Source organism: Sinohyriopsis cumingii, unplaced genomic scaffold (assembly GCF_028554795.1).
Source record: "Sinohyriopsis cumingii isolate HCF-2022 unplaced genomic scaffold, ASM2855479v2 utg002260l, whole genome shotgun sequence".
Classification (NCBI taxonomy): Eukaryota; Metazoa; Mollusca; class Bivalvia; order Unionida; family Unionidae; genus Sinohyriopsis; species Sinohyriopsis cumingii.
In genome coordinates this window covers 313,299-340,729 of record NW_028316172.1, presented here as the reverse complement: position 1 = coordinate 340,729, position 27,431 = coordinate 313,299, and the positions used below count along the sequence as shown (strand labels likewise).

General features: G+C 38.5%; 1 protein-coding gene across 1 annotated transcript; it reads left to right on the top strand.

The window, feature by feature from the left end:
- The first annotated feature begins 300 nt into the window (after positions 1-300).
- LOC149770848 (uncharacterized) lies at positions 301-25,010 on the top strand. The gene is made up of 5 exons (XM_089949055.1): positions 301-643; positions 18,802-18,826; positions 22,519-22,653; positions 23,230-23,628; positions 23,761-25,010. Exons 1-5 carry the CDS (start codon positions 301-303, stop codon positions 24,701-24,703), a joined length of 1,845 nt encoding a protein of 614 aa, XP_089805181.1. The 3' UTR covers positions 24,704-25,010.
- Positions 25,011-27,431: the final 2,421 nt, after the last annotated feature.

Here is a 27,431-nt window from a genome sequence, read left to right as displayed (position 1 = left end):
GAAAATGCAGTAGCAGAAGGAGGAGAGAGTGACAAATGCAGTTACAGAAATAAGAAAATATAACAAATGAGAGAAATGCAATGCAAATACAGAAAGAGGAAAGAAAGAAAGAAAGAAAAAGAGAAACGGAAGAACGGGAAATTTAATTTAGGTTAAAAGAATTATAGCTGGTAAGTGGAAAAAAGTCCTCCACGTTGCGCACAAGTTCAGGTTTCAACACATTAGGTTAGTATCTCTTTTCAAGGAAAAAGAAGTAGATTAATATTTTTCTTATTTTGAGAAAAAGGCTAAAAATTTGAAATGGCCACAGAGCATTGGTCTCTCTTGTTCCAAAGTGACCTTTTTAGCAACGCTTTTGATATCTGCACTTCCTTGTCAGTACAGAAAAGTGCTGATTATGATCTACCCAAGGAATGCATTTTGAAGGGTAATATGTTCTTAACTGAGGCTTATCGACGAAAGTTTATGAACTATAAAAGAGAAACCGGACAAACTCATGTTGAATTGGCAACTCTAAAAGAGCAGCTATTTGATAGGAGGTGTAAAGTGAATGAAGCTGGTAAAGATTACGAAAATCTTAGAAGCTCAGACAATTCATGCTGGCTGCAGAGCTCAAGAATTGCGTCCACTCAGGAGTCTTCAGGTAAAATCTATTTCAGCCTAACACCAGCACGTCTAAATTTCATCTGGCACACCCTTTGACACAATTAAGTTTCTGATCAGACGGTGCAGAAGTCCTTATCTCTTTCTACGGGTAAAAATTGCATGAATGAAGGGATTGCTACAGATTGAAAATAAGCAGCAAAAAGTATTTTATTATTTTATGTAGTTAATGTTTATTAACGAGTGAAATAAAGTCATCAGTTGCAATTATTGTGTTATTTTAATTTTACACATATTTAGTCTTTAAACAACATGGAACCAGGATTACCTGTACGAGTTCTGTTCACTGAGTAATGAATCTATCCTGATTACTGTTCAGGCCGGGTTGGTCTATTGTATGACATGTGGCAAGTATCTTTCTGATTGGTTAGTTTGCTACTAGTATGTATAAACAATATAGTAGGAAAAGCATATTAGTAGTGGTCATTCCATTGGAGCTTCTGAAAGGTGCTGGTCATGGCATTGAATTAAGAAAAGTGCCAGATGATTCTTTTACTTCAAGGAAAATGTGACTTGACCTTTGTCCCAAATGATAAAGTAAATAGATTTATAATATTGTTTTGTTAATGTATCAGTTTGTTTTGTATGTATTCTGTATATTTCTCTAGAATATCTATTGATGTATTTTAGTACCTTAATACATTGTCAACCTGCATACTATTTTATGAGCCTATTATTCTGTCCATACGCTTGTCTGTCTGTCTGCTCCCTCCTTTTGCTATGAATGCTGATAGTTGTTTAGGTTTATTTGGTCCACTATCTCTCTAGATAATTAATAAATATATGGTGTTATAAGTTATTCGTACTGAATGGTAAGATATTCGTATTGAATGTACTGTAAACAGAATCAATGTAAACATGCAGACCAATAATGCACTGATGACGGTATTAGTTACTGATGTAGTAAATCTATTTTTATTGTATTTGCATGGTGTAACAAAGCAGGAGAAATGTTTCAATCTCCATTAGCAGCAGAAGGGGCGAATCGGACATTTTGTCCAATCGTCATTTGGCTTAATTAATACCTTCTGCGCGCCGATCCCAGCGTCGTCAGCGTCCGGTAAAAAAGCGCGACGACCGCGTCGATGTCATCGCCCCTTCTGCTGCTAAGTGGCTATTTACAATGAAAATTATTTACAACTAACCGAATATTTGGTCAAGTCCGATACGATATCGTGTCCGAGTATCATGTAAATTTATCGTTACAAATCCATGTGGGGTCGATTGAGCATGACTAAAAAAGTTTCGAAAAACATTAAAGTCCATGTCACCGCCGCACCATGTCTGCCAAATATTTCGTAGCGTGTGTGTATCAACGCCGTTGAACACAGCAAGAATATTACAGTTATCTCTGATTACTTTTGGAATCTGAGTGTATCGTTGAGTGACATATATCACGTCAGTGTTTTTATGCCTGCCTCTGGAAAATATCCTAGCTGGGTTTTTTTGATTGTCTAACATAACATCATCGTACACGACTAGATTGTTAACGTCGCCATCAATATCATCAATACCTGGTGCATCATTGATATCTGTAATAAACTCAATAACATTTTTTTCAGTGATCGCTGATGCATTCTCGTTAAAATCTTTCAACACCTCGTAGCATCGTTGATCATCTACGCTAGGGGCGATTAAATACAACTTATCCCATTTCATCCATCTCATTATTAAATTAAGTAACAATTGCGTCTTGCCGGATCCAGATGGTCCGATGATAATCATCCGGATCGAGTTTGGTAACGCTGCAACATGCTTAACTGGTTCTCTTGTTTTAGTCGCCGAAAAATCAATTATATTCATATCTCTATACATAAATTATGGATCTATATTGTGTGAAGTGTAGAGCGCGTACTGGCACAAATGATATGACAACCGTTACAACAAAAAATAACAGATCGGCACTTACTGGTAAGTGTGTACAATGCGGTATAAAGAAATTTAGATTTATTTCTATTAGACCCGTAGATGTTTTTAAAAAAAGCGAGGAGGTGATATTGCAGCCAAGTTATCAAAACTCCCCGGAACACCGTGGGCAAAGTATCCAGGAGAAAAGCACCTTCCAGGATATAGCTACTGTGGCCCCGGAACACGATTAGATATCAGACTCGATGATCAAAATCAGCCCAAACCCGGTGAGTATCCAATAAACGCTATCGATAAGGCGTGTCATGCTCATGATGTTGCTTACTACAAAAGTAGCGATCTGCAACAGCGTCATATCGCGGACGTAAAATTAATTCACGCGTTAAATACCATTCCTGATAAATCATTCAAAGAAAACTTGGCTTCATGGTTGGTAAAATCGGCTATGAAAGGTAAATTAATGATGGGCGCTGGTAATTAATAACAACATGGAATCCATCTATTATTCTCCGAGAGGATACTGGAAGGGGAAGGCCGCAATTGGTAAGCTTGCAAGCGCTGCAAAAGTAACAAAGGCCACTGCGGCTAATTGGTTATCCAGACAGGCTATATGGCAAATTTATCTACCACCGCCTAAACAAATCAACTTCTCGCGCTTTGATGTCAGCGTACCTAATGAAGTTCATCAGGCTGATATACTATTTCTGCCGCATGACAACGGTTACAAATACGCGCTAACCGTAGTTGATGTTGCGAGTCGATACAAACAAGCGGAGCCGTTAAAAACAAAGTCAGCAACTGAAGTAGCCGATGCGTTTGAGCGGATTTATCGAAGAGGTACTCTGCGCTGGCCAAATCTATTACAAGTTGATCCTGGTAGTGAATTTCGCGGCGCTGTTTTATCAACGCTGAAACATCATAGCGTCGCGATACGACGAGGTCATACTGCGCTACATCGTGATCAGGCAATTGTTGAACGATTCAATCGGACTGTTGCTGAACGATTATTTGGATATCAGTACGCAAAAGAATTCATCCAAGAAAAACGATCTCGTGAATGGGTCAAAAGGTTGCCAGGCGTAATTGCAGCGTTAAATAACGAGATTACCCGAGCAATCAACATGAAGCCCAGCGACGCGATTAAAAAAAAGTGTGTACCCGGAAGATCAAAAATAGATAGCGTTTCCAAGCCGATTCTCGGCGATGTCACCGTGAGATATCTATATGAACCAGGAGAGCTTGAAGGCGGTAAAAAAAGAGCTACTGATCCTATCTGGAGTGTTACCACACATAACATATCAACGATAACACGATCAACTGATAGACCACCGATCTATAGACTGGATTCAACTGCCCCACAGCGGCGGTTTACACGCGAGCAACTCCAAGTGATACCTGACGATACTCAATTACCCCCGCGTGGTCTTAACTAGCGCCGTTGCGTCTATTGCACTCAAGACAGGTCAACCTCACATTGTTTTTGACATGACCGAGACTGTTATCGATCCTGTCCACGGTAAATTGGCGAGCGTCTTTATCCGAATAACGCCAGCGCATTACACAATTACAACGCGCGCAGTGATTATTCTGTTGTTGTCGTAACGCAATTATTAATTCGGCATCAATATAACAATTCTTCGAAGCTGATTTATCCTCCGTACTCTGGACACTGCAAGATAGACTAGATTTGACCATTCGATGCGATTATCAACCATCCAAACAATTGTATCCGTGATAGTCAGTCCCTGCGAGGAATGTATTGTCGTTGCGTATCCTAGCGTCCACGGGGATTTATCAGCACGTAGCGCGTCCTCGACGACGCTGATATCAACGAGCACGATATCATTCAGCACGAGATTTGTTTTTTTGTCCCTGACGCTGTCGGGCCTGGAATTTCAACTTCAATGTTTTGCCGCCGTGTAGCCGCGGGTCTATAACACAGCGGCACTGGGCGCATTGGAAACTTTTCCTTATGCAACGTAAACAACTTTTGCTGAAGTGTGTCTCTGACTATCTACTCGCTACAATCAAATCGTTTGGTCTCCATGTTTCCCAGAATTCATTTAACGGCGTTTCCGGAATTACCTCGCGGATTATTTCACATTGAATTCTATCCGGCTGTAATCTGATTAATTTTTTAACCTCGCGCAGTTGTTCATCAAGTGCTCGGTAATCAGTATCGGTTTCTTCATAATAGTCCACAAAACCCTTTAACCAATCATGTGGACCCTCGCCGACAAGTGGCGGTGGTTGGCCATGATCTCCGCACATTATCACCGCTGTATTCGCGCACAGCAACCAATCAAGAAACATTTGTAAAACGTCTAACAAAACAGTACATATCTCATCCCAGATGATAACCTCAGGAATAAATTTTTCACCCATTCGATCAGGAGTCCACTCACCACCGCTGTATCGAAAAAAGCTGTGATAAGTAACGGCGTCAACATTTCGTTGTTTTATCTCTCGCGCTAGTCTATGGGTCGGTGTAAGCACAATTATACTTGCCCGCGTTCGAAATAATTCAATTGCCCGAGTCGTCTTTCCTGACCCGCCACAGCCGCTTAAATAAACCGTCTTGTATATACAGATGGGGTCGGATATTGGTGGTGCATTAGACCATTCTGATAGATTATCACCGCGTAAGTAGTTGTTTTCAACGGTGACATCTGCTGACGGGGAATAATAGCGTCGTATTTCTTTTTTAATTCTCCATGTACCCCAACTCTCGTCCGGACTAGTAAACTCGGCTATGTTTCCCTTATACTTTACGTCTATGTAAAATGAATCAATCGCAATTCTAACCGCGGTGTCGGGAAATCTATTTAACATTGAAAATAAATTTATGCAAGCATAACCCAGCATAGACGCCCTCAAATGTGGATATGCCGAGCTGTCTCCATCGCTGTAAGTAACAACTGTACCCAACCTTGTTCCATTGGACAAGAAAGCTGTTTTACAGTTTACGTATTTATTTTTCGCCATTGCGTCCTTGATTACGAAATCATATTCTGCGTCATCTATAATCAGCCGTGAGCAATATCGTTTGTAATCGCAGTTTTTTCCACCTTGTGTGAACTTACCAATTATTCTTCTACCGAGATCTTTTGCCTCGCGGTTTCGTTGGTTGAATATCTTTTTGGACCATTCGATAATATATTCCTCGTCGGCATCAATGTGTTTTCTGGACTCGTCAATTATGCTATCTAGACGCTCCGGTTCTGGTAACCAGACTTCAGTCTGCGCCCGGTATGATATAATCGCGTCGCTGACAATCAACGAAACTAGCATTTTACAATCAATCATATACCGTAGCAGCACTATTGGCAACCACTTCTTTTCAGTCATGTGTCTACCGATCCAAATATAGCAACAGCGATGAAGCCCTGCCGCGAATTCAAATGATACTATGCGAGCGAATCCGGTTAAATCAAAATCAGGCAGTGGTCCATTAATAGCAACACGAGTCATTTCATGTCTGGGGTGTCCAAATCGTTTAAAGTACTCAGCGGCGGATCCATACCCGAGAAAACTCGCTGGATAACAGGCAACCATATCAACCGAGATCATAGCGTCGCGGTTGTATTCAGTGTTCCATAGTCCACCGTGATAGTATTCCAAACAACTGGATTGTACATCCGGTAGAAATTCCTTGCGTGTTGGACTCCACGCATTTTTCTTTGCTGCAACATGAGCTGCAACCGATGGAATCGTAAAACAATTTGTTAGCAGTTGTTCATCATGCTCTTCAAATTCCATGGCGGTTTTTTTCATCTTGTTGTGAAACGCTTCAGTGCGATATAATTCGCCATTTGGTCTTACAAACTGATCAAAGGTATCCGTATCGTTTTCAGCGCTGCGAAGTAACCACACTGACACAGGGTCGTCTTTACGCAAACAAGCAATAGCATCAAATAGTTTCCTCGCCGCGAGAAAACCATCCTGTATAAATTCTTCAGGTATATACTTTACTGTTCTATCCCGTGGAAATATTGTGACCGCGGACGTCCACGCGTGTTCGTTATGATCAATAATTTTGATTGGGGCTCCCTTTGATTTGTACTTTGATTCGTGTAATACTTCACCGGTTATCGTTGTAACGGTTATTGGAAATCTCAACGACGTTTCTAATCTCGCTATGTCGCTGATGGTTGCTCCACGCTCGCGCACTGTCTCCTCCCACTGGTTGATTTTGCTACGTCGTAAATCAGTCAATTTGTTTCCTCGACAGGCATTTGTAAAATGCTCTATTACTCGTTCTGCTACACAATTTATCCCCGTTGACTGTCTCATTGGTTTCAGTTTTCGGATATCAGGTTTCTTATTTAACGGGTATATTCCATAAACAACTGCTGTTTCAGGATACGCTCGTTCATAGTATGGTCTGTCAATTCCGGTTAACAGCCCCGGCTTGGAGTCGCGGCTAATAATGACTGTTTTCTTGTCGCTGAGAACTGGTTCAAATTTATCACGTATGATCCAATTACCTGATTCCACCCGGACAATAAATTTTACTCTGAAGAAATACTTGCTGGAGCCAAGTTGTGATATTATCGTTGCCGCGCGTTTGTCGTTCATGGTAGCATCAACAGCACCATCAATTCGAAATGTTGACCAACTATGAGATGCACCATCACGCTTGAATTCATTGATACAATCACGGATTTTATTTAACAGGGTTTTATCGTTTATATACGCTTTTGGTGCGTCTTTGAGGACTCTATCGAGATTAAACCTAACATTTTTCCAGGGCTTAATTGCTGCTAATCTCTCGAACTCCTCCATATAATTAAAACAAGTATTTAAATAAAAGAATATAGTATAATGAATAAATGCAAATGGTTGATGATTGGGTCGACAACCCCGTGCAATAAATCATGTAGAGGTGAATTCTGCGGGTATCATTTACAAAGCGTTCGTAATGGTTCAAATGGCCCCCTCCCGTGCTTGGTTTGCCACGTTGGTGTAAGAGGAAAATCGCAGTTGTGTATCAATTGTGGCGGCAAACGATACAGGGAACTAAAACGTTATTACGATAAACGAATAAAAAACGCCATCATTGACCCCACTGCTGACTTCGTCAAGGACAAAATCATCAAAACTCCTCAAGACTACATTGAAACGTTTATAATTAAACCAAATAATGAATTAGACAAGTAGTATTATTATACAAATGGACCAAGAATATCAGCCGCATCCTGTGCTCGTTAATTACGAGGCATCTCGCGACGGCGTTGTTAGAAACCGTAGACTAAAAAAACCAGTTGGTACCGTAAATAATCACGGATACTTGCAATTTACTGCGGGGAGAAAAAGCTATTACGTTCATAGAATAATCTATGAAGCGTTTAACGGATTGATCAACGACGGTCTTGTTATTGATCACATTAATTCTAATTATCAAGATAACAGACTGTGTAATCTGCAAGCTATCTCTCAGAGTGAAAATAATAAAAAAGGCCAAACTGGTAAGTGCTCAAAGCAAGCAAGGGGGGTCAAATCGTTTGATACATCAACGCACGAGGAAAAAATATTTCAGTCAATGAATGAGGCAGGAAAATATTTCGACATTTGTAGAGCCTCAGTACGAAGAGTAGCAGAACGAGTATATCAAACAGCTTTATCAGGTAAAAATGGACACAGAATTCGATTTTCATATATAAATAAATCCTCCGATTATATCAGCGAGTGACGAATTGTCTGTTTCAAAGAAAACGAATTATCCTTACAGTTTCATCGAAGTATTCAGTGTTGTTTAAGTAAATAAATAACACACCTCGGGATTGATACGCAGAGATCATTTTGTAAAATAATTTTTTTTTTATTTAAAAACAAGATGTTTATAAGAATATGAATATCGAAGACATTAATAATATATAAGCCGAGATTTCAAAATTAAAAAATCAAGGAATTGAATTATCTGATGGTCTCAACAGCGAAAAAATATTATCCGATTATGAGATTATTAACGAACAATCGAAACGGGGGCGTTTTACCCTGGCCCGCGAGTACTTTTTTATAAAGCGATTACAACATACGATTAATGAGAACCTGTACCACAATGACGTAAATGCATTCATTGGACTATTTACTGCCGTTGAAATAATACGAAAAAAACTCGGACGTGTTTATGAACGACGCCGGGAGATTTCTAGTAAGATCAAAAACATTAGAAGGATTATAGACGAAAACTCCGTGGAGCCCCCGATGGCACATTAAATGTATACATATTCCCCCCCCCCCCCCGATAGGTCATATTCCTGCCACACTCGGCGGGAAATTAGAAATTGCGGAGCAATTTGCAATAATGGTAGGCGAATCACTTACTACTCGGCTAGCCAGAGAGCGGCTAGCAGCGCTTAAAAAGTTCATACCGTTACGAGACAGGGTCCGAGAACATCTTCAAACGCGGCAGCAACTACAAACTGATTTTACTGTTGGAAGCGAACAACTGTTTGCTCCGGTAACTAAAGCGACTAGGGATGTTACAGCGGCAACAGAACGGGCAATATACGGAGATATTCCTAAGGAAGGCGAACGGAAAGAGGCGCCTCTTCTTCCTGTACTTGAAAAGATAGCAGCAGAGACAGAACAAACACAGCAACGGATAAAACAACTTTCCAGTGATATAAAAACCCAACGAGAGTATGAACGATTAGCTGATATTGATGATTCTGAACCCGTTGTTGAACAGGGTGATGTTGGTGAACCTCAAAAAATTTCCACTCAAAGAGGGGTTTCCTTTATAGATAAACTCACTGAAATGGCTATAACACAAATAAAACGATTTCAATTACTGAAATCCTACGATTATAGGATTTTTGGTAATTTTGCCGCTCAAAGCTATCATTCAAAAAAAGACCTTTTAAAAGACGAGTATAAAAACAGTAATATAAAACGAGATGACTGGGTTAATTGGTTGTATAAAACGAATAAAGGGATTGATCGCTTGGATACAAAAGAATTGGGATATAAAGAATTTAAAAAAGGAATTGATGATTATGATATACAACAACAACAAGAAATACTACAACAGCAAGAACAGCGAAAAGGAGAAGTCCAAGAAAAACGCCAAAAAAAAGCTGGTTCTAAAAAACCAAGCGGAGAGGGGTATCCAAGTGGTAGTGGTCTAGTTGAAAACGCTAGTGTTACTTGTCCTGGTAATATTCTCAGTGATATATCACGGCTGGAAGTACTAATCGGAGGAAAACGAGCCGGAAATAACTCTCCGGAAATAATCAATGAGGCCGCTGATATTTGCAGGCGGTTATTTGCAGGCGGTATCATGGACATTAATGTATATCGAACGCTCATAGACGAGCTCGTGGATGATTAATTGGAAAACTGGTGTTTTTATAATAAAGATGATTATACACTACAACCATGATAAACCAGTCAGCGTCTACGTGGTAAACTCGCGATTGCCTGTTTACCGCGCGTATTATGGAGATGGGCTCGGTAATACCATTGCGGGGTTATTTACAAGAATGGCCCCAAAAGTGGCGCCGTTAGCCAAACAATTAGGAATGAAGGCTATTGATGTTATTCGTGATAAAGGAATCAGCGCCATTGGAGATGTTGTCGGAAGGGCGTTTTCTGCAGCAAAGGACAAACTAATGTCGTTGGCGAGAAGAAAAAAACAAACGCCGCTGGGTTCTACAACAGTGATGCCCGCAAATGTCAGCAGGGTAATAAATAACGCGGTGGAAAAAAAACTGGCGACGATGGCTTCGCCATTGGCGGAGCCATCCACTAATGCAACAACCAGCGCTATCATGAACGCGATAGCGGGAAGTGGCCTTAAACAAAATTCAAAGAATTTACGACGAAAGCGACGTTGATGAATTGCAATTGAAAACATCAACATGATAAATAATAAAATGTTTGCGCGAACCGCTGATCCCGCGTTTGATATGGATGCCCCAGTGCGCAGGGATGATTCTGTCCGTGATTATCAATTTTATTCCTATCAACCACCACAAGCCGACCTACGATCTCGAATTGAACTTCAAGTCCAAGATACCAGTAGATACTTTTTGCCGTGTGAAGCGTTTATCGAAATCGAGGAAGAACTCGTGACAAATGTTGCCTCTAATACACCGTACGCAGATGACCCTCGTGTTCGAGTTGGTTTTGTCAACAACGGTAACATGGCGTTATTTGAGAGTGCCAGATATCTTATTGACGGGCGAGAAATTGAATCAATAGAACGCGAGGTTGATGTTGCAACGACGATAATTGGGTTAGCGAGATACTCGGATGATTATACAAGATCGGCGGGCCCATCTATGATGTTCGCAAAGGATACCACTGATAACGCTGATCATCTTCAGTACATTAACGTGCTGGCGAAAGAAAATACCGCAGTTGACCAGGCTGAAGCAGCCAATCCAGATCGCAGAGCAAACCAGGCGCTGATTTCACTGTTATAAAAAGTATTAACAGTAATCACAATCTAGGATTTGCAACACGAGTAGGGATGTTGCAAAGACCACGCCGACAGTTTTCATGCGCGATTCCACTCCATCACATATTCGGATTTTGTAGAAATGTCAGAAAAGTTATCTATGGGGCTAAGCATACAATTGTGCTAGCGCGAAGGGGCGATGATAACAATGCAATATGGCGTGCTGCTGGCGTCGATAACGGTAAAGTCGTTTTAACTAAAATAGCATTGTGGATGCCGGTGTTGACTCCATCAGTTACCACGGAAGCACGATTGTTATCATTTATGGAGCAGGGAGGGAAATCGTTGTTAAGTTGGCTAGCGGTAATAACTGATGCTAAAGAGGATAATGTTGCTGATACATTTACATGGCACTTGGCATCAAAACAAGGCGTTTCAGCCCCGCGTCATATATTTATAGCGCTACAGAATAAGGATCGATTGGGTAATCAAGAACGCAGCCATATGATATTTGATCAATTAGGAGTCAGGGATGTTTCGCTGAGAATAAACGGACAACAGGAACCATCCGAGGATATACAGCTTAATTACGGCGACAACCATATCGCACGTGTGTATCATCGATTGCTGTCATATATGGGTCGTGATCAAAACGTCGACACTGGTTTGCAAATATCACAACTTGATTTTAAAAACCTGTATCCGATTTATTACTTTTCGTTGGAACATCTTGATTTAACGAGACAATCCGTCGTTGATATACACTTCCGAGCTCGTATAGCCCCGGGTGGTGCCGATTATAGAGCGGTTGCTGTCATTCTCAGCGATAAATCAATGCTGCTAGAAGGTGTTGGTGGACGAATGAGAATCGTTGATGCACCAGTGGAAAATATGTAATTGAAAACACAAACGCGTTTACAATAAAATGTCGTATAGTGTTGTCGGCGTTACACTAACTGATGGTCAAGTCAAAAAATTACGATCAAAGTCGGCTAAACAATGCGGGACCACAATAACGCTAAAGCCGTCGCAGATGGCAGGTGGTAATCATAAGATATCGTTGACGGCGCGTCAAATAAAACATTTCAATGATGCAATGAAAAATAAAATGGGTATTCAAATAGATTTCTCGGCCGCAGCGATTAAAAACATGGAAAAGACCGGTGGGATATTTCCGCAGTTAGCTGCGATTCCAGCGTTGATTGCCGCGGCCGCACCAGCAGTGGCTAAGGCGGCGGCGTTGGGGGCCGTTGGTACCGCGGCGGGGATGGCATTGAAGAAGGCAACCGGAAGAGGCTATAAAAAAAAGAAACAAGGACGATCCGTGGCCGGAAAGGGTCTAAGACTACCGGGAACCCGTATTCATGGTATTCGGGAAAGGGTCTAAGACTACCGGGAACCGTTTATTAACGCAAGAGTCAATGACTCCTATGTCTAATTTTGATTTAATAGATGCCGCCGACGCGTTAGCGATAAAAAACTTCAGAGGTGTTTTTTATGAGGGATCAATTACCGGCGGCACCAAGGAATATTGAAACCGGCATAATTAACCTCGATAAATCCTCCAGAGTGGGAACTCATTGGGTTGCGTACGCGATTGATCCGCGCGCGATCGTCTATTTTGATTCATACGGGTTAGCCCCGCCGAACGAGTTCATGCGGTATATCCGGGCGTGTTCAGCCCCGGTTTTTTATTCCACGCTGCCAACACAGCAATTAAGCGACCCACCGATATGTGGCCGTGAGGTATTGAGAGTACTCGCGGCGATTTCATCATCGCGGAAACCACCTCATGTGGTTGTAAACGAATACACTAGTGGGGTCGTAGAGGCCCGGCGGGTTAATTAAAAACACCGCTTTTTTTTACAATAACGATGATTGATATTTGGGGACGACCTATCTCGGCGCTGAAAGAATCCACGAAAACGCCCGCCACCGATGACATAAAAAAACTAATCGAGGATAAAATCGCCGATACGTTGAACCTAACCAGCGTTGACCCGGGCGAAATAGTTGTATTTCAAGACCGCCAGGGTAAATTAAAATCCAGTAATGTGTCGCTGGATGACGTTTTAACACGACAGCGTGATGCCGCCGAGAACGCTATCGCGCTGTATACCAGCGACGGACGACTCAAACCGGGTGAACATCTATCGACAATAACGGATAGGGTAACATTAGTCCAAGACGGTTTTATAAGGTTGGATAGATTGGTGACCGAACTTGACACGCAGGTGAAAAAATCTGTCACCGAGGTGAAAAAATCTGTCACCGATATACAACTCACTACCGCTAGTTTTTTTGGGACCCCGACGGTAACCGAACCGAATATTACAACAATAAAAAATACTATTTCGGAGTTTACAACGCTGTCGGGCCAATTTTACGCGTTACGAAAAAATGTTAACAGGATCGATGACAACTTTGATAAATTCTTCGGTAAAAAAAATACCAAGCTGGATGAAATTACAACAACTATAAATGATATCACTGCGTATGGACAGGAAATAAGAACAATCAAAACTGATGTTGCAGCGAACAAAGGGAATATAGACGCGCATACAGGGGAAATAAGAACAATCAAAACTGATGTTGCAGCGAACAAAGGGAATATAGACGCGTATGGAGGGGAAATAAAAACAATCAAAACTGATGTTGCAGCGAACAAAAGGAATATAGACGGGCATACATATGAAATAAGAGCGATCAAAACTGATATTGAAGCGAACAAAGGGAATGCAGACGCGTATAGAGGGGAAATAAGTACACTTATTACTAATGTTGCAGCGAACAGAAGGAATATAGACGCGTATAAAGGGGAAATAGTAACGCTCAAAACTAATGTTGAAGCGAACAAAAAAAAATGTAGACGCGTATAAAGGGGAAATAGTAATGCTCAAAACTAATGTTGAAGCGAACAAAAAAAATGTAGACGCGTATAGAGGGGAAATAGTAACGCTCAAAACTAATGTTGAAGCGAACAAGAATAATATAGACGCGTATAGAGAGGAAATAGTAACACTTAAAACTGATGTTGAAGCGAACAAGAAAAATGTAGACGCGTATTGGCGGGGAATAGAAATAATCAAAACTGATGTTGCAGCGAACAAAAAAAGTATAAACGGGCATACATATGAAATAGGAACAATCAAACTTGATGTTGCAGCGAACAAAAAAAGTATGACCGAGAATACACGGGAAATAGAAACGATCAAAACTGATGTTGCAGCGATTAAAAACAAACTACCGGGAATGACAGAGCAACTCGAAAAAATGAGAACACCTCATGGGAGCATCGGCAATAGCGTATACACGGTTCAACACGGATCATTCGATTGGACTCCTACGCATAATACAGTAAATATCACCGCAATTGTTAAGGGCATTTATCGATTGACATTGATTTCAGCGATGCAGTTCAGTATATCATCGTCGAGTTCATCCGGGTTTAACAATACAATATCAACAATCGTTGACAAAAATGCAACCGAACGGTTTATAATTAAAGCCGCTGATAGCGGTCTATTTAGGACAAACATCACATGGTATGTGGAATTTGTAGTGGATCTAAGTAAGTAATTGAAAACACTAGTTCTTTTAAAATAAAAATGACCACCAAGGTAATTGAATCGGAGGTATCACCGACGTCACATCAATATCGATTCGATACCGTAAAAGAATTCTCCGCGAACTTGAAAACGCTTTCCGAACAATACCGCGCAAAAATAAAAAAATACCGCCGAAAAATAACCACCATCGACGTGGCCGTGTACTCGGTGTCCGGTATAGTAGCTGGTACCGGCGTCGTTTTATCCACGGTGACCATGATAGCCCCGATCGCTGTTCCAATCGCTATCTCCCGGGCGACAACAATTGCTGGAGTCGCCAACGCAATCACTAAAAAGATATCATCGTGTTCTCAGAAAAAACTCAACGAGTATACAGTGAAACATCAAATAGTATCCGACGCGTACTCGAAATTATCCGGGTTGATCTCGTTGTCGATTGATAATTCGTTCATATCCGATGTTGAATTCTCCACGATGGTCCAGTTGTATGGCTCCGCGATGTCAAAAATTGAAGATTTTCAACTGGAAGCCGGAAACCACGTCGCTGAAACCACTTCAATGGGCTTAAAACATTCTCCTAAAACAAGCAGGTTGTTAATATTCGGCGTTGAAATTAAACACTAAAAACACCAAATAATAATAATGTCGCTGAACCCCGAAGGGTTTCAATTACTTCAACGGATCGCGGAAAACACCACTCCGGTACAAACAAGTATGATATCGATAACGTCAACGAAACCCGAATTCAGTGTGAACTTCCCATCATCGGTTCCAGTGAAGGAAATAGCGCTAACAAAATTGCGAGTATATCACAGTTGGCCTAATATCCGAGCGGACGCATTTAACGGACAACAACCTAATAACTCGCTGGTTTTTGCATGGACAAATAAACCCGATGGGACCCCAGACTGGAAGGAGGTCACAATACCAACTGGGTCATACCAAATAGAACAAATCAATAAAGAATTTCAACGCAGGATAAAATCGATCACAGGAAAAGAATCAAAAATCGCTATTACGGTTCATGAACCGACGTTATCGTCGACGATTGAAATAAGCACACCGGGGTATATGGTTGATATTTATAACAGTTCAATAAGAACCATACTAGGATGGCCTAAGAATCCACCTCATGAAATCCCCGCGGACTTGCACACGAATGCGCAATCGTATCATGAAATTAATCCCAGTTATCGAGATGATTTGTCTATTATAAAAAACACGTTATTACCCAGCAGGTTTATATTTCAAAACAGGAATACCATGCAATGGTATTTTCCGTATAAGGAAACTCCTGAATCGTCCGCCGTGGTCACAGTTAATTTAAATGATATCGCTAATGCTTTTATCGAGATTAATCGTAATTACCGATTACAACTAGAACAGCTACGGAAAACAAAAGCACGAAAACACGTTGAGGTGCTAAATCAACTTATATCAGACATGGAATATATTAATGAACGAATCGTTAAAACAATATCTGCTAACAGCGATGATAATAAACAAAAATTCCTAACCGAGTATAATATCACAGAAGCCAATTTACCCGATTTCAAGTTTCCAGGATACAACGCACCAGAACTAAGAAAATCTCTTAATGATTTTCTCGCCCCATCAACTATCCTCAGACACGATAACGGAGAGGATGGTAGGCATATTGCTCCATACAACGTAAATATTACGTCTGTGATAGCAATCAGTCTAGTGTGTGATGTTATCGACGGGAGTTACCAGGTGAATACCAAGCAATCAAATCAGGCTCAACAGGGGTATATCCTTTATTCATTTTCACCAACAGCCCCTCCGGGATTTTTAATCGTTGAGAGTCCGATTAATCCGGTCTATATGCGATGCCATAATCGGTTTTTAACAAGAATTAATTTTAAACTTACCGATCAGTCAAATAACCTAATTGATCTGCAAGAGGAGGAGTTAGTGATCACTCTGTTTGTAAGATCATTGTAAATAGCCACTTAGCAGCAGAAGGGGCGATGACATCGACGCGGTCGTCGCGCTTTTTTACCGGACGCTGACGACCCAACAGCAACAAAAACAAGCACAATAAAACCCAATAATAACAAATACTATATCGTCTATTCACTGAGTAGAAGGCAAACGCTGTAACAATTTGGCAGTTAAATATTAATACAATAGGTAATGAACAACAAGTGAAATGAATACACCCGTCTGAGATAGCTTCATGCGCCTCCGACAGACCTTTACGGAGCTATCTATATTTTACTGCGTACAATTTGCTTTTGCCTGTAGTAACCAATTTTAGGTCAAGATTGGAGAACCACTTTGATCCAAACAGTGCGTCTATGGTATTATCAATTACTGGATAGAGAGTAACTATCTCTTATTTTATCGTAATTCAATTTTCTATACTCAATGCAAAATATACAAGTAGTATCTTTCTGTCTTCTATAAAAATGGAAACACCAGGAGCTATTAGATTCCTCAATGACACCTTTTGCTGCCATATCTTCAACTTCGTTCTGTGCTTCTTTCATACAAGCTAATGGAACTTCGACGTTGTTGCCTAAAGAAATAGCTACCACATGTAGTAAGATGAGATTCAACTAGATCTGTTAAACCTATCTCATATGTTTTCCTTGAGAACGTGTCCTGATATTTCATAAGTAAATCTGTCAAAGAGATCAACGTTTATTTCTTTGCAGGACTCATGTAAACATGGGATCTAAATGTTCGGGTACTGTGTTTTCATTTAGGCTAGATTCTATGAACTTGACTTCATTTACAGTGACTGTTGTTCAATAAACAAAATGACCGTACGAACAGTGGGAACTATAGTGTATTCTGACGTTTATAGCCCTTGTCAGTAATATTTAGAAACTTCAAACGTGCATTGCCCAATGTAGGATTGATAACAGTTTTAGGTAAATATATGTCATCCTGTTGCATCAAATTTCGAGTTTGTTCCATTAAAGCAGTTTTCTCTTCAAGTCAACAAGTTTTCAAGGAACAATAATTTTACTACTGGTGGAATGATGACATCATCCAATACTGAAACAAGTCTATAAGTGAGTTCCATTTCTGTCTGATGCCGAAAGCATGAATAGCTTCCCCCTTTACTGTTGTACAATTTGTATTCAATAGAATATCAGTTAAGTGTCCCGTCACGAAGTCTAGACCATGGACTTCGTTCTGTTCTATATTATCTTCGAGAACCTAAATCCTAATCTTTTGACTACCTAGGGAAAGTTAAGCTAGCATTTTCCTAAGAAATGTCTCCTATCTCCAGCTGAGGAGACCAAATATAATGCCACACATTATAAAATTCTGCGATACATTCTAATTTATATTGCTAATGATAGAAACATTGGTACCAGTATCCACAAGCAACGGTGCCTGCTAATTTTGTATGTTAGCACAGAGATCATATGGTTGCTTCATTTCCTGTTGAATTCTGACCCTCGATTTCAGCACTAACTAGTTTTTCTTTCTCTGTTTGCTCTTTGATTTTTTTTTATTTCAGCGTTGAGTCCTTCTTTTTATCCCTACCCTGTAAGCTTTTTGTATCTGATAAACCTTTTATTCCACTGTAGTTCTGCTTGTACATTTTATTCTAACTTTGGTTATCATTCCAGGTATTTGTTTGTATGTTGAGGATTTATGTTCTGTACATAGTTACCCCCTCCCCTCTCTTCGTCTTCATTGATTGTTTGGGCCTAATTTCCCTTATAGAGAGCCTTATATTTTAATCTGAGAAAGAGTCAGTGAAATGGTCAATAATAGCATTGTTTCATAAGGCCGAGAAACCTAATGGAAGAACCGGGATAGCTTTTCTATAGATTGTGCCGTTTCTGATAAGGACTCGTCTTTTCCCCTAACTCTTGTTTCCAATTTCGCTTTATACATTTCTTATTGTTTGTCTGATTCAATCTAATATTTAGTAACTTAACTAAGAGTTCCTGAGGCCTCAATCGCATTAAAAAGTCCGCCATCGGAGGTTGGGTTATATGTACAAGAAAATTACATATAGTTTTCATTTCTGTTTGAGTTTTGGAAAGGTGAATTAGTATTTCTATAATCACCATGCGAAAGCTTGTTAAGAGTTGCTTCTTTAGAAATTAGTTTTTCCAGTATTCACGTCATCTTTAAGAGAATTAAAATCTTTACTTAACTCCCTTATATTTTCATTCACATCTCATTTCAATGAATGTTTCATATCCTGTAAAAGTTTCATATTTTCTTGTCTACATACAATAGTTGCTCAGTAAGTTTATTCAAGATATGAATGCCACTCACATTCATGTTTTTGTATATTTTCAGATCTAGAACTGAAACGATTCAAAACGTAGTTTTTCCTCCTGATTGTCTTCAGCAATTGAATCGGAGTGATCTTTTTATCTCATCAAACTGATATCAACATTAACTATTGTGGATCTAATTTTTATAAATATGTCCAATAACGTTTCTTTCTTGTATGCAATTATTTGCATTTTTGTTTTTTGAAGTCAGGAGTTGTTTTGGTCGACTAAACAGTGGGGAAACAAATTTGAAATATAGAACAAAATATTCCTCTAATCCCACTTATTGACACCAATGGAACGGATACTTTATTCATTTTAGGTCAATATTTGCATGAAAAGATTTGTCCCGGCCAAGCACGTGTCCAAAGAAAAAGTTCGGATGAATAAAGTATAACAGATGTAATGATACACACATTGGAACCATGTATCCACAATATGGATGTATTATACAAGTACCATACATTTCTATGGGTACTGGCACGTACCTGATACTTGAGAAGGGTATGTATGGTTTACAGTGGCTTTACACCACAATTTTTCATTAAAACTCATAGCGGTAAGTGTACGGTTAGGAAATTTCCCCTACTTAACGTTAATACACATAGGTAATATATATGCTTTGGGACTGTCATCCAGAATTGGAATGAATGTTTTTAGAAGTTATGGTATTCATGTAGGCGTTTAAAACCGAGCATTTCAATATTGGGTGTCAATTTATGGAATTTAATTATAAATAACTTTTAAAGGTAATTTTTTAGTTTATTTGGATTCTCAGACTTCCATAATCCTTTGTAAATATTATATTTACAATACTCGAAAAGTACATACATCAAAATCAAAAATATATGGACATTTTTGGAAGAGATAAGCCTAAAGGTGTGATTCAGATTGATTGTCAGGCGACGCGATGCCATAACGGAAGCAACTCATGTTGATGAACAAAATCGTACGACCTTATATTGCGATGAATAGATTCGACGTGATCATTTATTGACCCACTTTATTACCTGGTCACTATAATAACAGACCATATCGATCAATGCATTTCGTCGAAAGTTTCTTTATGAAATTAAACTAAAGATCATTCAATAATCGAGATCGAATATAATCTGGTTAAACAAAATTAGGATTAAATTTTAAAGCGACAATTTATATTTAATTTAAGATGAGCAAATGCGCATCCATGACCTGCATGAATTTTCCTTTGGTATGTCTCTATGGATGGTAATATTGGAATGTGTTCCAAAGCCTGATAAATTATAGGGATATGATTGCTATGGGTTGTTTGCTTCAACCTCAATAATACCTGCATTTATTACAGCTTCTACGTGGGTGTTAAGTGTCTGTAAATCAGCCCTGATTTTGTCGTCGCAGCCGTCATTGTATACGATAAGTAAGGGGAAGCCTGATCAACCAATAAAAACTCTTGTCGCATCCCGCCTCCTGACGTAATTCCAATATCTCCACACTGGAGGATTGTGGTACTGAATGACATCGCACGTCGGGAAAAAGCTGCGTCTACAATAATTTAGCATGTTAAACATACAAGCATGAAAGAGAGACGGTGTTACTTATCAAAGTAGGCATCAAGGTAACTATGCATCGTGACATAAAGACATGACATGTTCAGTATGTTTCAAAACGTACCTGAAACGTTTCAAGCAACCATGTAATGACAATATTCGGTTACGTGACGTCGTCTTCATTCTGTATACCATCTCGACACTCCCTGACGGAAGAATGTATAAGAAAATACGAGGTCATAGGAACTAAAAATTCGTCACTAAAAATAACTGTAAAATCCTAATTTTCAATGCATATGCTTATTATTTGTTTCTTTTTAAAGTATCATGCTTGTTACGTGATAACACCACAAACAACACTATAATAATCAACATCATTGTTATTGCTATTATTATTAAATAATCATAGTCTAGTGGAGTACTGTGCAATTATTTAGATGCATCGTAAATAAAGTTGGTACGTTGATGTAGGACGGGAACAAAGTATCTTCCAGGCTGGTGGAATACTGTACAATTAATTAAATGTACCATAAAGTTATCTTGATGTAATAGGGTAACATGTCTCTTCCAGGCTGCTGGAGTACTGTACAATTATTTCCATGCTATAAAACAAGATTTAAGTAATGTACCCACTGACAACATAGCTCTAATCGTCAGTGTAGCTCTCTTCCTAAATAAAACAGCACTGTAACGTGTTGTTGAATGTGCAGGCAAAACAAAAAGAACAGAAAATGGAACAGAAGGAAGATATATAAAATTACTGAATCTAACAATTCATGTTAGCATTAATGCAGTGCTAAAAGTAATGTGAATATAAGACAATGTGGACAAATATCAGATTTTGTTTTAAAAGGTCAAATTACATATAAATTGTCCTGTCGGAAATAGCTTTGCTAAAAATAAAACTTATAAGGCAACATTAAAATCCTTGTATTTCTTCATCGGTACATCATCATATTTTACAATGATATGCCGAAAATATCAAGTTCTTTCAAACGAACTCAATCAGCTGTAATTGCATAATTATATTAGGCTATTTTGCCAATTATTTCTTATGTTAAAAGTCATTTCTTTCATTTAAATAACCAAGACTCTGCCAATTACACTTTTTTAAATGAACCTTGGATATATTAGGTACTGAAAGTTGTGCTAATTATACAGAGAAATATGAAATCAATGATACTTTTCATCAGTATATAAATCAAAAGCAAACAGCAGTATGTCAAATTAAATATTTAAATCCATCTAAGTAAGGACTTATATGTGGTTAACAAAACGAAATAGAACTAGAACTGTTTATAAGTAAAACTGAAAGTGCCTCTTTGGATAAAACTCTTTTAGAGACAAGTATTGAACTTACAGAAAAGCACAAACGATATTGAAAATGAAAATGTTAACATGCAATGTGTTGTTAAAAAAAATGGTAAATAAATTTGCTCCTTCCATCAGTTTAACAAATCTGTTTTTTAAGTGCGATATAGATAAGAAAAAGAAACTTCAGGAGGATTTAACCAATTTTGTCTAATAAGTACGTTTATCTAATTATCCACTTGTTTAAATACGAAAGAGAAGTGTACTTTAGTCAATGAATTGTGATCATAACGAACATAATTTCATTGAAACGTTGTCTAAAGTATTACCATATCGCTTATATGTTGAGTCTTAATGCACACTGCACAGACCCCAGACCGCTCCGATGGTCTAGTGGTGAGAACGTACGCCTCTGATGTGGGAGGTCGCGGGTTTGAACCCCAGGCGAGTCATATCAAATAGTACTAACAGCTGCCTCACAAGGCACTCAGCATTAATAGGTTAGTGTTAGGACTCGTCAGCCTGTTGTTAGGGTATATGACTTTGTTGGACATGATGCTATATGTCTCTGGTGACCCATGACCTCCCGCATTAGATGCGGATGCTATAACCGGTAGGTCACCAGAATGGTCACTTTTGTAGAAGAAGGAGAAAAGATTGATGATGATGATGATGATATACGTGAAAAGAGAAAATACAATCTCCATTGGTGATCGGGTGAATTCTATTGAATAATAATTATAATAATGTTATTATTATTATTATTATTATTATTGTTGTTGTTGTTATTGTTATTATTATGGTTATTATTAAATCACTCAAGTAATTAAAAGCTCAATTGATCATTTAATTCTCTAAACAATTTTTGAAGTATTGTTTTAAGAAATCTTTTCTGTCTGCAGAGAAATGTACCACCAATTCCCAGATTTTTGCTATGCTGTATCTCACCGTCTATCCAACATAATGGATGGTGTCGGATATTCACCGGAACATCGAGACAGGAAGGTGAGGATTGCTACTGAGAATGAGGTATTCAGGTACATTATACATACTTTTGAGACATCTAGAAATATAGCGTATATATTTGGCAGTAGAGGACAGGGATCCACAAGACCTGGACTAAACTCGGATGCAGATTGGTTGTATCGGGATGATGAATTAAAAATAATCACAGACCTGTCTGACTGTCAGGCAGGTAAGAGCTATCTCTATATGTTACAGGATGGACAAACGCATCCTGGGTACGTTAAGCTACAGCTAATTGGAATGTTACCAGATACTATTCCTGTTCCATTATCCCATCTTGAATGCACTTTAGATTCATTTGGTGTATCTGTACTGCCAAACACAAATTGTCATTTTAATGACCTTGGACACCGTAACGGTCCTGCAGTGCGTGAGCAAGGTGAATATGTATCTGCTGACCGTGTCAAGGCTTTTAGATGTTCACAATGGCCACGTGAAGGATATGAATGGTTTCATCGTCGTAGATTCTACAACCGGCCTAAAACTCGTCAGATACAGAACACGTGGAAATATGACTGCTTTTGCCTCACTTGTTGGACATACAAGCAGCACTGAAGCACACTTGGAGTGGAGATTATCATTTGCAGCACTGAAGCACACTCGGAGTGGAGATTATCATTTTCTTTAGCTGAAAGGGACCTTGTCAGATCTTTTGAAGACACGGTGATGAAAGTATACATTTTGTTGAAAATGGTAAGAAAAACATTTATTGAACCTCTCCTTGAAGATGCATTTTCCAGCTACCATTGCAAAGTTTGTATGCTGTGGACGAGGGAGAGCACACCAAGTGAATTATGGTACACTGAAAATCTTCTATGCTGCTTCATCCTTTGCATCAGACAGTTGTACGAGTGGGCCATTGCAGAATTTTGTCCTGACTACTTCATTGTCATGAATAACATATACAATAGAAAAATAATCGGCATGACACAGATAAAGTTAATTCAGATACTTGAACGTCTTCTTTCTGATGACTGTAGATTTTTGTGTAGGATAGATTGCTGTCATATTTGACGCATGCTTGTTTCTGATCTCAGTAGCTTTGAACATTGCCGCTTAGAACTTAAGACAGCAGTCAATGATGAGGGACTATTTGGTTAACTCTTATGTGCATATAGTGCTGAACAAAGTAGGGGAACTATCTTAAAGACAATTCCACAGAATTATCAAAGTCTGACGTATTATTTAACACGATTCGCTCATGCCTCTAAATATGCACCCTACGTCATTCAATACCCACTGAAATATATAGCGATGTTTCTTTTTTCTCAGCTAGGATTTTACTTGGCTTCAGTCCTCAAAGAAAATGCAGGTCTTTTGTCCTGGGCGAATGTAGAGTATCTTTTAGCTCTCACAAGGGCGTGCCTCTCACTCAGCATGAACTGTGACGCTACCTCAGTGAGACTCAAGTTGTGTGGTTTGGGAATTGTACTGGGGAATCATGATCTGACAGAGATATGTCTACAAGATATTTGTGAGAACCACATGAGGGATATGTTCTCAATTTCACCATGTGACATAAATGCATTTACTACACTGAAATGTAACACTCAGGTATTTCGTGAAAACTGTTTGAATGTGAGACGCACTACTGAAGACATTTTGGAGAACAAGGTTTCCTTTAGCGTTGTCTATCTCCAGTCAGAGATTTCTATAACACCTATCCCATTGAGAATGGAGATGTTCAGGTCCATTGGAACACCGCTGGGGATAAGAGATGAAGAAAAACATCTCTGGTATGATTGGGCCGCATTAGATTCACTTATGTGCCTTTATTTCTTCCAGTACATTAATTTCAGTAGACAAGGGAAGGATAGACACAAACAGGTTGCTATGGACAACATGATAAATGTGATCAAAACAGTGCCTGATATTCAACATAAAGACACGGCCCTAAATGTTCTTGCTTCTTGCCACACGCATTATAATAAATCCAGAAATGCATTTTTTTGCTTAAGAGATTCCTTGAAAATCTGCCCACATCACAATGCTGCCAAATTCTACTTGGGACTTCTGTTTAAGAAAGTCGTTGCTGCTCGCACAAGGCCAACAATGTATTGAAATAGACACAACTACATTTTGCAGGAAACAGAACATTATTTATATGGTCAAAGAGAAATACTAAATGTAATTGTTAGTTACTCACTGTTGAAATGGCTGGTGAATTAATTTTGTTAACCCATACTCACAAGTGTTTCAGTTTATGTCCTCTTTTCTATTCAGTTCAATAAACTTGTATAATGCATATACTATCATATATTTCCACTTCTCTTTGGAGGAATGATTGATAGAAATAAAGGAAATTGTTTAGCAAGACTACTATTTCAATCATGCAACCTAATAGAAGAATGGGAACACTTGCATATAATTTAAATACATGCGTACATGAATTGCGTATTACGCATACAAGTAGCTTTGAAAATAAATGTACTAGAGTTTCTTCATTGTCTTTGTAACATTGTTTAATTTGTTCAATTTGTTTCACATCTCAAGTAAAACTACTCTCTGATTTCCTTGCAATCTTGGGCATTCACATGGTGATCTATGTCCAAGTATATCTGAATTCCCATTATATAACCTTTAGCCATTAACCTCAGCAAACTAATATGTTGTACTGAATTATAAATCGTTGATGATAGAAACATAGATTTCAAATATTTACTTTTGTGTACACAGTTTAATATACTTGTTTCAACAAGAACTAGGTCAAGATTATAACTCACCGGCGTGCTGATGCTTAGTAATCAATATATTTATCCATTAACTGTTTAATAAAGGGCATGAAATGTGGGCTGTTTTGCCTGCCCTTATTACCGACATTGGGCATTCTCTGGGTTGCAAGCAAATATCAGGTTTAAGGGTGCAAGAGACAGTTTTTGAGCCCAACTTTAAGGCTGTGTACACGTGCCTAATGAACAAGTTCATAAAAAATACACAGACGTACTCACAAATGTCCATAATGTAGGTATATGTTAGGTATAATAAAGCAAAACAGAAGAATATTCGCTTCCACTTACAAGTTAGTGTAAGTTCATAGAATAAAGCGTTTATGAACCACAACCAAAAAAGTATATATGCATTTTTCAGGTCCGAAGGCCATTTTTGACAGTACGTTATGCTCACAGTGCAAGCGCAATCCCTTTCCCTTGGTGATAATTTTGAAAAACATTATGTACTGAATAGCTTCATGCAATTCCAAATGTTTCCAATAAATGTAGTTTTTGAGATACTGTGCTTGCCTTTAATCCACGTGTCAATTATGTATGTGGCTAGCAATGCTTCGTATCCAAATATTAGCATTTCACTGATTACAGACTGTGAAGTGACTATAAAAAGTATACATGCCAATTTGCGAAACATTTCCCTGCCTCCTTTACATCTTGTGCAAATTAATTTCTGTAAAAAAAATTGCATGTATCACATATTTAGACATTATCTAGGAAAATGGTATGAAGGAAATTATTTTGTGTGCAAAAGTAATAATGATCTTACTCATTTCAACACTGTGTTTGACCACGGCCTTGAAAAAGAATTACAATTTTATTCAATTCCTGATAATGTTAAGAATGGATTTTACAGTTGCAAATAATAATTGAATATGAAAGACTCTCATAGTTGACAGTTATATAACTTCTCTTTTCTGGAATCAATTATTTGATGAATTTTTGTATTGTATACCAAGTAAGCAAAATGTAACCTCACATTTACATTCATAATGTACTTTAAAGGCACTTTTAGCCTGGCACACAGATGCAAATTTCCGACCTGGTATTGTTGTTAAAGGGAGGCTGATATAAAGAGTGTGGGGTGAAGAAGGGGTAAACCATTGTCTAGCTAAGTGGGAAGGATCAAACTTAGGTAAATGAATCAAACATTAGGACATGCTGGAACATTGATATACTGATGTGGGGGACCCTGTTGAACTGATAGTAACAGATCAAATGAATCCAGTAAAAAGTGACATTGGAGATAAAACCATTCCCCAGCCCAAAATGCAGAATAAATAAATATTCCATAGCATTTAACCCAAACATAATTCACATACTCCCATTCACTCACAATTGACTTTAGCATCTGTATGATGTTATATATACTTAATCTGCATTGTTTGTCTGGGTTTTTGTATTTTATTAATTTCATTATATGCTATTGTAATGTAACATTGCTTGTTGGACTTAACCTTGTTCCAAAATCAATGTATTTTATACTTGCCCTGAACTTTTTTAAAAATTATATAAATAACTAATATATTAGCTATAGTATGGGTTTAATATCAGGATCATTACTAATAAAAGTAAACATGTTTATCTAGGTATACGTTATTGGAACTCACCTACAATTTACCCGGTGTAACTGACAAAGTCTTGGTTTTATGTTATAACTTTAGTAATAGATTTCTAATTATAACTAACATTTTGAAAACATTAAGAACTTTCCAGAAGGTTATTTTCCATTAATTTTTTTTCTCAGGAAAATGCTAATTGTGATATGAGGTCAAGCAGAGGACAATATAATTTTGTCGCTGAAAACTGCGTTCAGTCATGCTTTAAGATCTACCAAATCAATTTGTATTCTTGTGACCACTAGTCCATTGGGGTGGAAATTATTTTTCCAATTATCCAATTCAAGGGACTTTTTCTGGAAATACAAAAGTGCTCTGATAACATTCTTGGAAATGCGAACTAAAAAGTAAAGTGAATGCAAACTGAAAATTAAATTACTGCGTTTAAGCAAAAAAGACTGTTGGCACATCAGTACCTTACAAGCTATCACAGGCATATCAACACTT

Coding starts and splice junctions, on each gene's coding strand:
- LOC149770848 (XM_089949055.1), top strand. CDS start 301: ATGGCCACAGAGCATTGGTCTCTCTTGTTCCAAAGTGACCTTTTTAGC. Junction 18,827..22,518: donor GAACTGAAACGATTCAAAAC/GTAGTTTTTCCT, acceptor TTCTGTCTGCAG/AGAAATGTACCACCAATTCC. Junction 23,629..23,760: donor TCTGATGACTGTAGATTTTT/GTGTAGGATAGA, acceptor ATGTGCATATAG/TGCTGAACAAAGTAGGGGAA.